The sequence below is a fragment of the Rhodnius prolixus genome, unplaced genomic scaffold (genome assembly GCF_049639745.1).
Source record: "Rhodnius prolixus isolate KJV_2025 unplaced genomic scaffold, Rpr scaffold_5, whole genome shotgun sequence".
Classification (NCBI taxonomy): Eukaryota; Metazoa; Arthropoda; class Insecta; order Hemiptera; family Reduviidae; genus Rhodnius; species Rhodnius prolixus.
The window spans coordinates 1,884,266-1,898,439 of record NW_027411624.1 but is presented as its reverse complement, the minus strand read 5'-3'; the positions used below and the strand labels follow the sequence as shown (position 1 = coordinate 1,898,439).

The 14,174-nt window shown below is 34.4% G+C and overlaps 1 protein-coding gene across 6 annotated transcripts; it reads left to right on the top strand.

Annotated features, from left to right (window-relative positions):
- Window positions 1–1,609: 1,609 nt before the first annotated feature.
- LOC141458024 (odorant receptor 85b-like) lies at window positions 1,610–12,197 on the top strand. Of its 6 annotated transcripts, none has more exons than XM_074135512.1 (11): window positions 1,610–2,131; window positions 2,358–2,585; window positions 4,506–4,636; window positions 5,833–5,974; window positions 6,126–6,264; window positions 6,367–6,550; window positions 7,940–8,163; window positions 9,073–9,172; window positions 9,250–9,360; window positions 9,443–9,612; window positions 11,324–12,134. In XM_074135512.1, exons 3-11 carry the CDS (start codon window positions 4,628–4,630, stop codon window positions 11,460–11,462), a joined length of 1,218 nt encoding a protein of 405 aa, XP_073991613.1. In that variant the 5' UTR covers window positions 1,610–2,131; window positions 2,358–2,585; window positions 4,506–4,627; the 3' UTR covers window positions 11,463–12,134. The 6 variants fall into 6 exon arrangements, with proteins under 6 accessions (XP_073991613.1, XP_073991615.1, XP_073991618.1 ...); XM_074135514.1 differs by having other exon boundaries at window positions 1,611–2,131; window positions 9,443–9,598; window positions 11,324–12,197; XM_074135517.1 differs by lacking the exon at window positions 11,324–12,134 and adding an exon at window positions 10,124–11,262 and having other exon boundaries at window positions 1,611–2,131; window positions 9,443–9,542.
- Window positions 12,198–14,174: the final 1,977 nt, after the last annotated feature.

Here is a 14,174-nt window from a genome sequence, read left to right as displayed (position 1 = left end):
TGAATTAGTACGATTTCCATGTAGCATCCAATAACATTTTGTTTACTATGAAAAATGATACAGAGCCAGGAATTAGAATGCATTAGAGTTCTTCCACTATTCAACCACTTACATTTATTCACCTGAACAACAAACAAACCTAGAATATAGTCTTGGCTTCGAAGAGACTTGCCAACTGTGTACACTTTGCAACCTAAAAGAAACAGAAGATATTTTGCACTTAGTCGGAGTATGCCCGATATTAGCCGCTTACAGGCGATAATGTTTGGGAAGAAATGAACTCTCAGTAGAGGAAATTTGCAAATATCTTGATTGTAAGAATTCAGGCTCTAAAGAATCTAAAAGATGCCCTAATAGAAGATTATTATAGAAGTACATTATAGAGAACATTATATTATAAAGAACACAATAGAAGATTTTTACTGGAAGAGTTTATGTAATTAACTTCAGTGTTTGTCACCTAAAGGATTAAACTGGTTTTTATTTTATTTCTTTTTTTCTTGTTAATTTCGATTTATTATGAAGAGTACAAATTTCGATTGTGATTGCATATTAACAACTCGGCAGAAGGATTTATCCATGCTGATAAGTGCCACAGCTGTACGTTTAATTTTCTATAATGTAATTTTATTCTGAATATATGCAATATTATTATTATTAATATTATTACTCTTATTATTATTATTATTATAATTATTTTATTATTCTTCTTATTATTATTCCTATTAATATTATTATGTCTTGTCAAAATATGGATCAGGCAATTGTCAAGAAGCAAGATTCCTGCATCCTACCAACCAATTAGCCAAGCCAAATATACAATAGATAAATAAAGGAACACGAAGGCACTTGCAGATTCAATAGGGAGTGGAAGGAAGCTCAAATTCAACTCTTGACTGCGACGACATTATCCAAGCATTAATTACTTGGGAAGTTGCCAGTTGTTGGAGAAGGACATAATTTTCCTGTAACCCTCTCAGATACTAGGATTTCTTGGACATCTGGAACTGGAGGGGTAGCTTTGGGGACGTGCTTGCTACCTGCTAGGGGACTCAATAGATCCTTAAGGACTGTTAAAAGTCTATTGTGGCGCTGTTTATTAGGACCTACCAAACTAAACATAAAATAAAATCTTCGAAAAATCTGTGTACTTCATTTTAGTAGAACGTAAATGTATCCCTTCTTCAAGTGAATTAATTATTCCGTGAATGCGGGTATGTAGGTTAACAAGGCTGTTTTAAAATATGTGGTTTCGTTGAAAGGTCGAATATTAGCCTAAAAATTGAATTATTTATGTAACTGTTTGCAAAAAATACTTTCATATCAGTGACTGATTAATGGTGATGTGTTAAATAGTTCGACTGAATAGATAACCTAAAAACTTAATTAAGAATAGGACTAGGGTTGCCAACTGCCTTTTTTTAACACCTGGTTGTTCTTGTCCCTTCTTAAATTAGGAAAGGACGCCTTTTTCCTTTTTTCAGATATTGATCACACAAATCTAATTTATTTTATTGTATTTTTTTATTTGATTTCTGACTGCTGAGACTTCTTCATTTGTTGTTTTTCTGTTCTAACTGTTATAGGTCAACTGTTATAGGTTGTAGGTCAACAGGTTATTGATGTAACGATGAACTTTTCATGAATAAAATCCTGTCGACGGCCCTGAATGTACCTAATTTTTTTAGGGTGTCCTTTTATTGCTGCATATGGCCAAAGACTGAACTTCGTGCAGTCATTATAATTATTAGTCTTACATATTTTTGTTTAATTCATTTCTGCACAGCTTTTACATATATTCATTCAGAATTAGATAATTCAAACATTGTGCGTTTCATTACATTCGCTCTGGTTTCACATGATTAAAATGTCCCAGTTACTTGTTATCCCTTTTAAGCGTAACTAGTCGGTGAAGGTTACTTATTACATGATGTACTCGTATCATTCTGTAGCCCATTGAAAACTGAGGATCACTGAGAATTTTTCCACCGCTAACCTTTCCTCCTTTTTAAATAATCACGTATTAAGTCATTTGCAATAATGTTTTCAATGTGTATTTGGAGTGTAGATGCAGCGATGACCAACTTGAATAAGTTGAAAGAAATATTAGCCAATGATTTACGTTCTATTGGTAAGTGTTATATTGTACAGTGAACCAAGACAACGTAAACAGCAAACACACTTTGTATTTGCTTGAATATTATTTTCATTTTCATTAAATCGTAGTTTCAGCTGGTGTACGTATATTAATTAAAACTAAGAACTAGTTAACCAATTTGGAAATTAATCAGACATTTTCTTATTCATTTAGAAATTTACGATCTGTGTAATTAATAACTAGATCAATTTTTGCACAGAATAAGTGAACAAATGAACAGTGGAATCTGTTATTGAGTAGCAGGAGGAGAGAAACTACCCACAGGCGCCATACCTATTTCGCTGATCATGCCTGAAGGAGATCAAGGGACTACTACCGCTGCGGGAGATTAACAGTCTTGGAAGTAGAGGCCAGAGACTGTCCATGATTTTGGCTGAGTATTGTATGGCATTCTTCCTTAGTTAACTGCCATGAAAGGCATGCGAAGGTTTGTGATCACCTATTTTTCGCAGAATTTTAGTTTGAAAACTCTGTATTGTCAGTATGTATATCTGTTTAGCTGGGTCTCCTGGGTTCTAATCCTCACAATATAGATTTGATTTCAGAAGTTGTATATCAGTCTTTTTAGTTCCGTAGGTAGTTGAACTCTTCGTCCAAGTAGACGATGAAGAAGTTTGTTCATGGCCAGTCTTTTAAGTCTACTGTTTGGGTTCCATGTTAGTCATTTGTCTATTATCAGCCCAAAGAAGCACACCAGATTTGCGAAAAGAACTTTTAACATCTGTATTTAAAGAGAAATACATGTGTAGATGCATAAAAATAAAACATAAAATAACTTTACCAAATTGAACTTTTACAAAACAGATGTAAGGGTCAATAAAGAGAAACATTGATGATGCTATTTTGTCTAAAAAACATAGTAATCTGGATTCGCTTGTTAGTTAACAATAATGCTAGGTCATTTACAAAGACTTGTAATCACATATCAACTAGTATGTACCCATTATTTCTCCAGAATTATTTTGGAATGGGATAGTACTTACAGAAATATTTACACCCTACTTAATGATATGTCTTATGATGGTGGTTAAAGACTGAAATTAACCAGGGTGGTGAAATATTTAGCCTAAGACGAGTAGTGTATCATTAAGGACGCTCTAGAATAGGGCACTATTAACCCCTCCTACTGACCTCCGAAGTTGTTTGACCGATCGGTAAAGTGGACAGTGAGTGACGTTCAGTTAACGAGGACCTGCCATCATTTAGTGTTGCTTTCTAGATTACGTTCAATTTTTTTTTTTTGCAATCAAAATATTCGGATTTATTTATTTAATGGTAAATTTTTATTTTACTGAAATGTGCAATTTTAGACGCAAAGAACTTCTGTAAATCTAGAAAATTCTATTGGGAAATCCGCACGCAGTTTCCTCTCTTTTATTTATCCAGTTGCAAATAGAGGTATTCTCCACCATTAGATATATTCGGCAAAATTCGCCATCAAATCTCTCTACTAAAGAGGGCACTTCCGGTCTGTTGTTTTTCTTCAAATTGGCAATTTAACTTAATTATTAATTTGTACTAATTACTCCCAGTTAATGAGGTTGCTCATAATTATTAAAATGACTCGTTAGAGGAGAGCTAACCCATCTCTTTTCCAGGACTGCCTCTTTCCCAGGAATTTGATAGAAAATTGTTGGAATTGTTTTTGAGAAAATTAAAAAAATAGAAAAAGAAAACTAAGAAAAATAGATTTAATAATGTGGCACAAGGCACATCGTAGGCTACTTTAGTTCGAAAGCTTACTTCCGGGTCCCATGGTGCAGGATTAGAAATTTCAAATCTAATCTTTATTTTATACCAGGCCACACACTCTACATACCGACAGACTCACTGACACACAAACCCATTTGTAAAAACACATTTTTCAAAACACGCACGATCACAATACTTGTTTTAGTTGTAGTGAGGAGAAAAGGTTTGAAAAGGAGAGAAAAGGCTTGCTGATAAAAAAAAGATCTTGCTTGATGCAGTTCTTCCATTTCGAGAAAACTGTGGTTGAGGGATTGTGAGGGGATAAGTGCTGACGTAACACTTTTATTCAATCGAAGTAAGAGAAGTTTGTGGGCCCTCTAAGAGGAATGCATATTCCCAAGAATTCTTGCTTTCTTTATTTCTCTCCGGCTTTGGATTTCCATACATCTTCAGATACTGACTCCAAGAAACCATTGCCACTATTGGAGAAAGCTGCACACAAACTAAAGAAACTAACCATGAGAAGAGAAATCATCTATACTATCCATCTGTTTATTCAAATTGTTTCCCCCCAAAATATAAATATACCCTGAGAACCAAAACTTCCGATTCTTTATCTCCTACTAAATCAGAATAATTTTTTTCCTATTCTTAGATAACTGCTTCGGTAAAAAACTAAAAGCTTTCACTTATTCAAGGATTTTTCCGAAGCACAGCAGGGACACCAAAAATTGTTTGAGGAGGAATCTCTGATTGGAATCAGTATTTTCTTCAACAATGTCTCAGGTAAGTTTTAGAATCAAAATTATGTTTAAAAAAAATGGAAAAATAATTGTGCCCCTGTTGCTCATTCTAAAGAAGCTGATGAGAGGTCTCCCTAGCGCTTCTTGCTATGTCAAAGGAGCGGAACGGTTTTCTCATCCTCAGTCAAGCAAAACCTACACTGAATGTCTCCTTACAACAATAAAAGAAATGCTTGCTTTCTTTATTTCTCTCCGGCTTTGAACGTTCAGATACTGACTCCAATACTATTGGAGAAAGCCGTACAAAGAACTAAAGAAACTAACCATGAGAAGAGAAATCATCTGTATGATCCACCCATTTATTCAAAAATTTTCAAGTGCAGTTAGCACTTGGGTCTTCTAAGTCTGCAATGTCCACCAAGTCTCTTATAGCTCCTTGGTTTTGCTTTAACAAATCCTCCATTAATTTCACCATTGTTTTTTTGGTACAGTTTTCGAACGAACTATACCCCTGTTAGGGCAAGTTCAAGACTGTATCGCTGTAAAGTACCTCATCAACTACCTAGCCTCTGAACATAGAGATTACGTTACATCTCTCTTTGTGGCAAATTGAACTTCCCCAAATTGTGCTGTGCTCTAGGCTCCCATGGGAACATCTTCACTTAGGCCCTGATTAGATGGAGAGTTTGATAATGGAAATCTTTTCTTTTCAACAATAATGTCCAACTCTTTGTGGGTGTATCCCCTCTACTTACTGGGTTTCGTCAGATTTATTTATTTTTTTTAAACCACGCTTTCCAGCGAAGAGATCATTGGGTTTTTGCTTGGACAGTTCCACCCTAAATCTATGCTCGCCATGCCTGGAAGACATTACTGGCATTCCCATAAGTAGTAACTATTTATCTTTAAATAGTTTAATTATTCTAGTGTTTTTATTAACTTATTGGGGAAATGTTTTTTACGCCAATCTCTCCTTTTTCTTTTCTTGTCATGAAAAATATGTTTTTTTTAATTTTTTTTTTTATGTATAATGTTCAGTTAACTCCGGCTGTCGATATGTGCAATTGCCTACATATTCTGTTTTTCATAATTCTATACATTTCTCACAAATAAAAATACATAATTATTATTGTTTATATAGATAGCCAATAGATCGAAATTTATCTTACTCTTTTCTTAAACTATTGGCCTTAAATTTAAAAAGATTTCTTCATGCCTTAGACATTTTTTTTGTATCAGGTAACGGAAAATTTATCTCCAGTAAAGCAATGTTACCGCGCAATCAGATTCAGTGGTCTACTAGCTGATACTAATAATGCATGGTATATGATATTCTCAGTCTATCATATGGTTATGATAAATTACATCGGCGTGGCTGCAGGTAAGTCTACTACCAGATGTTATTATTTGACAGTTGGAAATATTGTAATTTGCTTAAAGAAAGTAAAAATTAGTTGGAAGTAATAAATTGGATTTAAAAAATGCTAAATTAACAAATATCTTTAATAATTGAAAAATTTCAATCTGACCAGTCTTAGAGATTTTACTGAAGGAAAGAAATTTACTCGATTTTGTGCAAGCCCTTTCAGTAATAGTGATCTACGTGCATGACATTGTTAAAGCTGTGAACATCTTCACTCACCAGAAGGGCGTCAAACAATTACTTAACAGGTAATTAGAAATTGTTATATCCCCTCCCCCCAAAGCAGTAAAGTAATATAAATTACTTATATATTTAGAACATTTCTCGACGGCAATAAAAACTGATTGTAGGCTGGAAGAATTCATTCAGGAAACTGCAAAAAATGAACCGAATCAATCACGCAAACGATCTTTTCGCGAGACATTCATCTCAATTTACATAAAAATATTGATTTGGTTGCCATCTTTATCCCTTGTTTGTGGAGTGTTTGGCGATTATATGACTGGCTTTGTCAAACCGCATTTACCTTACCAAGTAAGATATATTTTTTTATTAACTCCAACAGTTCTGCCTTCAAACTTTTCTAAGTTTTAAATAAGGACTTTTTTTACAGGAACGTTCTCATTAAGAATACAAAAAATTAACGTGTGGCTGTGTCATGGACACGGCCGTGTGTTGTACGTGAATACGTTTACGTAACGGGTTATATTTTTTATATAAAATATTTTTATTTATGTATTTAGGATGAAATCAAATTTGTCATTATTTATCGACGTTGATTAAATTAAACTCATTGAGTCGCGATTTAGAGCCCAACAGTGGTGCGATACAGTCCGTTGTCGATGTAGAAGCGATTTCATCATCCACTTCCATAATTTCAATCGCCCCAGCTGCATAGATGTACTGGACACCGTCGTTGATCCGCTCGGCCGCATTCATTCTTTTACGTTCCCGGCACAGCTTGACTCGGTCATATGGTGTTTTATTATTACCATTCGATTGTTCTTGAGAAGCACTTTCCAACCGTATACGATCTCTGTATTTCGTTTTGGCTTTTCGACGCGAATAGGCCGACATAATATATTTTTAAATTATATTTTTATTCTAACAATTATATTCACTGTCACCATTTTACACTAATGTTTTATATAAAATCGATAGATTGTAACGACAGCTGACGATTAAAACTTCAACGAACATCGTAGCTTCTCCGAGTCAAAAGTTATACTAATTGCAAATCTCGATACGAAGCAAAATGATCTCAAAACGGCGGCGCTTCCCCCTCCACCGCGCGCGATGCGTCACAGTCCTCGCTTATCGTAATGAATTCTTTGATCCTTTAGCTATCCAGTAGTCTAATTTAATTTTGGATGTAGACGATAGATTCGAAACTATAATGCCAAACTGTATCCTCCGATTTTATCATTAGGTTTTTTGGATTGCCTCCATATGATAGCAAATTTAAAGACGTATTCACGTCAAAAAAAATCTTGTGTGTACTACACCCATATTACTTCCTAGGGGCGGGTGTTGGTTTAGTAGGCAAGAGCGTGGCTTTGTAAGTGGGAGATCCCCCAGTTCGAATCCCGCGTATGACTGCTTTTTATTTGTTGGAAAAAATTGTTTGTAGTGAAGTATGAGCTTCCGCCCCCGTCCACGGCCCTGCCTGAAAAAATAGGCGATTACTTTTCATACTGCTTCCTCTTTACTTACTCTATTTCCTAACACTCAAAATTTTGTTGAAACTCCACAGGATTAAGGTATATGGTGTTTAATTCCTATTATTTTAGAAGGAATCTACCCATTCCCTCAAGTCCAAAAAAAACAAATTTTAACTAAAATCTTCTTTTTATTTTACTTTTCATTATTATCCAAGGTCAATTCACATTCTTAAAACTATTTAATGAATAGTAATTTCTGTAGATCTGGATTCCATGGAGTTTAAAAGAATTCTGGCCTTACATGGCCGGAATGGTATTCGTGACAATGCTGGAGTTCACCACCTGCGTATACTACATGTCCTTCACAGTAATCAATTTTACTTTCTCAAATGAGTTATCCTCAAGTTTGAGAAGGCTACAAGAACGCCTGGAGACCAAGGGACCGGCCGATAAAACTGTCTATGAACATCATAATGCAATTATACAGTAAGTGTTTTAAATGTTTGTAATTTCGTATTGTGATATTTTATTGTAGATTAGAAGATATCCGAGACGAATGCCTTATCCTATCCATGAAAGACGAGTGCCTTATCCTATCCATGGAACCATGAAACTCCTGGCTGTAAATTAAGGTTGAGGCGCCTAAATTTCTTTTTTAATCTACACACACACACGCACCCGACTTCCTCTTACTTAAAATCAACAATTTTTTTTAAACTTCGACTGTTATAGCAATTCTGCAAAGTTCACTAATTCAACTGGGTTTAAGTTCTTCTTCTTTTCAATTTTCTAATTGAAGTAACAAGCCGTATTAAGGTTTTACAGGGCCCTATGTCCAACCTCCGAAACAATGGAGAATTTTGGATTTAAAGGGTTTACCTTCCCTTTGCCGAAGCTATTTCCAAGGGAAGGTAGCTCTTGGGTACCTTGAGCTGTGTATATCCTATGTGTGTGTTTGCTTACGTGTAAGTGAATTGTGTCCCTGTTATAGGAGTACGTGGGGTTGCAACACCCAGGATGCGGCATGCAACAGTCACCCCCTGCGGAAATGTTAATGTTCTGTAAATTCAACGAATTCACATTGAAAATGTTACCTACACAAGACCGTTTTCAATAAATCTTTACCGCTTTTCTGGGCTTGTGAGGTGATTCTCTAATCTACCTCTCAGAAATCTTTCAAAAGCCTCAAAAGGATATTCTGAATCAATCAATTCTCTCCTGCTCAGACTGTCAAATATTTATTTCCGGTTTACAAATAATAATAATAATAATTGTTGTTAAAACAAAATAATAGTTTCTTCAATTTTCAATGAAATCCGTGAGAATTGAAATAAGAAGTAAAATTACTTCTTTTTTTTTCTTTTGTACAATTATTCACAGAACAGTTCGTTTCAGGTTATTACTGGATTACAATCAGTTATTTTCTGGACCTCTGTACGTTGAAACTTTAATGTCTTCTTTAATGCCTTGTGGATTTTTCTACCTGTTTATTAAGGTAAATTGTATCCATGTATTCAGTTAGTCTTAAGAAGGTTTATCTTACAATTCATGAAGTAGTAGTTATTGTTTTAGATTGTTAAGAGTTTCGATCCACTCGCTTTTGAGCTTATTTTAAAAGCGATTATGTGCGCAGGCGCACCATATGTTGTTTGCTCGTGTGTTGGACAAGAAATCAGTGATCAGGTGAGACTGGAAGTAAGCGGGTAAAGTTGAGCGTATAAATTAGTAAAAGTTACCTAAAACCTGCTTATTACTCTATTTACAGATGGAGCAACTGCACAGGAGCGCCTACGCCAGTAATTGGTGTGAAGAGCCGCCGAGAATCCGAAAAAATCTGCTTACTTTGATGATCATCACTACCAAACGTATTGACTTAAATTACAGGAAATTCGTGTCATTCAATCATGTTTGCTTGGCAACGGTAACTAACAGCAAGTACAGTCTTCCTTCAAATTTCAAACCTCTATATCTCATTTCCTATTGTTCTGATTTTAATGATTTCATTGCCAAACTGTAGAAAAAAGTTAGTTCTATGAAGGAAATAAATTGCAATGTTTTAGTAACTACAGTTGTAAAATTATGGAAGGTTAAATTTTGAAGGCTTTCAATACTTCAAAATTTCAAACCTCTGCATCTCTTTTCGTATTGTTCGGATTTTAATGATTTCTTTACGAAATGGTAGAGAATAGTTTTGCTCTATAACTGATATTAATGGCAGCGTTTTATTAATAATATAGATATAGAGATGTAGTAGGTTTAATTTCATTGGTTTTCAAATACTTTCAAATTTTGATCCTCAAATTCGTTAAAGGTGATCAACACAACGTAATTTTAATACAAGTTGTTATTAATGCATTTTCAATTAATATGTTGTCCAGCTACATGGTCTCGTCCATTGCAACTTTCACTTAACAACAATAAATTTTAATAAACATTTAATTTCCAGGTATTGCAAGGTATTTACACCTACCTGATGCTGATAATCAACCTGGAGACAGATTAAAGGGACTTTCTTGCTGAAACATTATTTTCTTGTTCACTGTGTCGCACCAGTTCAAATTTTTCACAGCATTTTCCGTCTCTAAGTTTTCAGAATAAAATAGACATCTGACAAAATTACAAAGCCCACATAAGATATTGTATCTCAATAATTTTGAAAGCTGAGATACTCTTAAACTATGTTTAACAACTTAACTACAATCTATTCATAAATATAGCAATTTAGTAAGTAATTCCTCAACAGTCAGGGATCGGAGACTTAAAAATCGTTCTCTTGCCTACTTTTTGTAATTAAATTTTCTTGAAAGTAGGAGTTTGTTAACACGATAGCACAGTTTGATTTCACTATGATAGTATTCAGTATACCAAAATAGTATATAATAGGAAGCGTGACGTCAGCTCTCCAGAACCGATCTAAAATAATGCCTGAGAAAAAATTTCCAAACAATGTTTATGCCAAACATTGGATGTGGACCATTACCTAAGGAACTCGTTCCGTGGAAAATTTTTGTAATGAAACAGTTTTATGTAAGTGGATCTTCTGACAGTTTTCTTGGTCGATGGCTGTTTAAACGGCTTGCAAATTTTCCAATTTACTTTATCTTTATCAATATCAAGAAATTTAGTATGTCCTTCAATAGTATTATAATTCTTAGTAGAGCCGAGGGAAGTGCTCTTCTTCTGAGTTCTCCCTGTGTTTGTTCTCACAACTACAACACGAACAACCCTACATCGTTATATTACTAGCTAAAAACTAATATTTACGGTGGAAATTCAGTCTCTAAATTGTGACACGATCGCTTTACTACACTCTTCGCCAAGTAGTAAGACAAAATTGTCCTCTAAAAACAAATCTGTGGTGAAAAGATGTTTCTATTTCCTTCTGCTACTTAGAGATACTCTGCACTATTTTAAGAACAATGTGATTAGCCACAACTCTGTAAATCATCTAACTGTGCCGATTATCTAATGTTTAGTACAACATTTGTTGTATGAATTAAATAAAGTTTACAAATAGAAGCCTATCATATTGTAAAAATCAATGATTCCTAACTTACTGGTATCTATTGGAGTAAGTGGATAGTAATTTAAGTGGACCCCCACTTTTAAACCGAATTTAAGTAAAGAAAGACTTTATTTTTTTTAGGAACGTCTACTTTCCGGAGATGGAGATGCGCCAACGATCTCAGAGTTTGGCTGGCTTTAAATTAAAAAAGAAAATATTAAAAAAAAATACTGATTTCAAAGAGCGATTTGTGGGGGGTGGTTGGAGAAATCAACCGTAGCTATAGTAGCAAGACCGCTCTTGACAATAGCGTAAGAAAAATGTAAATTAAAAAGAAAGACAAGTTGTAGGTGAATGATGTAACCCTGTCCATGGTAATGAGCTGTAAGCGCTTATGTTTGCTGGTATATCAGGAAAGAAGAGTTCTTGCGAGTGCAATGGTATAGCTATTGCAGTCAGTGCATTCATGCGCAATCTTGAATGGAAGACATCTTACATGCTTGGCTTGAGCTGTGGAAGATGGTGAAGAATTGAGAAATGAACGAACTTAAATCACCGTCAAGATCAAGGGAAGAAGTAGAAATAATAGAAAAGCATTTCCTGTATTTGTTTGTTTTACACCAGAATTTGGGAAAAACTTAATGATTTTTTAAATAATATATTTTATTCACCTGCTGACAGATATGGCCGTTTTATAAAAGAAATTATTCTCTATACAAATAGTCGAACAAGGGAATCACCGTTCGCTACAATGAATGCAAGTAAAGTATAGTTTTCCACTTACTGAAGAGCAACTTAGTGTTTGTTTTCGAATAGTACATGATATAAGATGCTTAGATGCATATTAAAACTGTCTAGGAGGGCAGTTGTATAAGGGTTGATCGTCAAAAACTGTACGAAGAAGTGTAACTTTGAGAAACACCCAACTTTGACCATTTTTTTCTCTTTTTCTATAAAAGATAAAATACTCAAATTTTCTTGAATTTATAGGGCAAATCCTTCTTTATAACTGTAATTTTTAGCAACAACCCAGACTTTTTTTAGATTTCGAGAAATACGATGCTAAAAATGAGCAAAAACGGTATTTTCAAAAATTGTTACCTTTTTTGTAACGCTTCCATACGTAACATTAAAGCGACGTTCTGTTCTTACACCTATTAAGGGGAGTATGGCAATCGTTTCAAATTATCAACGCATGAACTGATTTTCATGAATGAAGTGTCGTTCGAATCGAAATTTTGTACAGATTTGCATTGTAGGTGTGCTGCTAGAACAAATATTATGTAGATGAAAATGGCCAGCATAAGGGTCTGTGACATCTAATAAATTCTAAAAAAATATTAATGAAAATTTAATGCAGTAAAATTACTTAAATGATATCAATTATTACAATTGGCTTTTTCGAATGTTTCTAAATGGCTGAAATTACGGGCGGAAGTATAAATGAAATGTTGGCATGTTGGGTACTTGCTGATTTGTGTACCTTTTGGCGTTTAATCAACCCTTATATTTAACTTTTTAAGCTGTAAGTTTTATTTAAGCAGATACGAGTATGATGCTGGATTGCCTATCACGATACTAATTTTGAGAATATATTTAATGCAAAACTCTTCTTAAATGCATTTATTTATTCTTGAAAAAAAAAAAAAATCTAGGAGTTGGGTCATACAACTTTTTCCAACCGCAATTCGCGCACAGATATTTTTTATCAACTTAGACATTATGCTGTCAAATTTGCTACAACCATTAAATTTATTTAGTTTTCTGCTGCACCCAAAGTAAGCTCAAACTGAGTAATTTATGGGCACTCGATGTAATAATAATATTGGTAAACAAAAGAAGTTACAGAGAGAGGAGTAGGTCATTTCCCCCTAAAGGGCTTTGTTTGCGTTACGCACGTGCTTTCAATTTATTGGGAACTATAAATATTACCACTATTTACAAGAGGTTATCAAAAACTAACAATAAAAAGTCATCTAGTTCAGCTAGAAAAATGAAGGGCCACATTCGGAGGGGAAGAACAGAAATTCTGAGACAACTTCTACGAGAGCAGTGCCGAATACCAAATGATGCATAGAGGTTTAACGTCATATGTGCATGAAACAAATGAATAACTTGAAAGCCCGGCCTAGACTGCCCAAAAAACGGACTAAATTTAATCTCTGTTTACCAATTTGTATAGCAGAGCTGGATGTAATATAAAATCCTTTAATAATTTTTCACATTATTTCAAGTCTAAATTGAATTAGAAAGTACAGCATTGAATAGAACAAAGGAACACCAGAAATTAATGATCCCGAAATGGGGAAGAATCTTCAGTAAGTATGTAGCCATAGATATCATTCAGAATTAAACTATTCTTCCCAATTTACAGTAAATAAGTTAATCATAATACTGGTGTAGAGGGAAGGTGTGTAGGGGATCATCCAGGGATCGTCGAAGTATGTAAACATTGTTGTCTTTAAGTGCGATCTCTAGGAGACATTGATCATTGACTCAACGCTATAACAGCAAACAATAAGAGAAAACAGAAATATATGCTAAGGGTACCTACCTCTTAGGGAGCACCTGAGGGTGTGAAGTCTGTGGTTTAGTTCAAGAGTAATCGTACTCCAATTAACGCCTGGCTGCAGAGTTGGACTTTATTTCTATAAAACGGTTTGAAAATAACTTACTTTTTTAGAATTTATTCAAATAACCAAATGATCTAATTGATTTCACAAGGTTATTTCAAATAATCAGACGATAATTATTAGAAATGACAAAGAATATTGGAAATAACCACTTACTTTTAATATTTACTCATCAAATTTTTCACCCTCGGCACCTTAATTCAATCAACATCGGTTCACCTCAACATAACTTTAATCATTGTTAATCCCGAAGCAAGTCGGTGTCGGATGAAGACCCTACATGTGACATATAGAGTGCAAGTTGTGAAGAATTAGAGTGTGAAATGCTCCGGGATAAAAGAGATCCAAGTTATGAAGCT

Bases quoted from the DNA above. Each gene is read 5' to 3' on its own strand.
- LOC141458024 (XM_074135512.1), top strand. The intron at 9,173-9,249 runs GTAAATTGTATC...TTATTGTTTTAG, and splicing joins TTTTCTACCTGTTTATTAAG to ATTGTTAAGAGTTTCGATCC. The intron at 9,613-11,323 runs GTACAGTCTTCC...TATTTTTTTTAG, and splicing joins GCAACGGTAACTAACAGCAA to GAACGTCTACTTTCCGGAGA.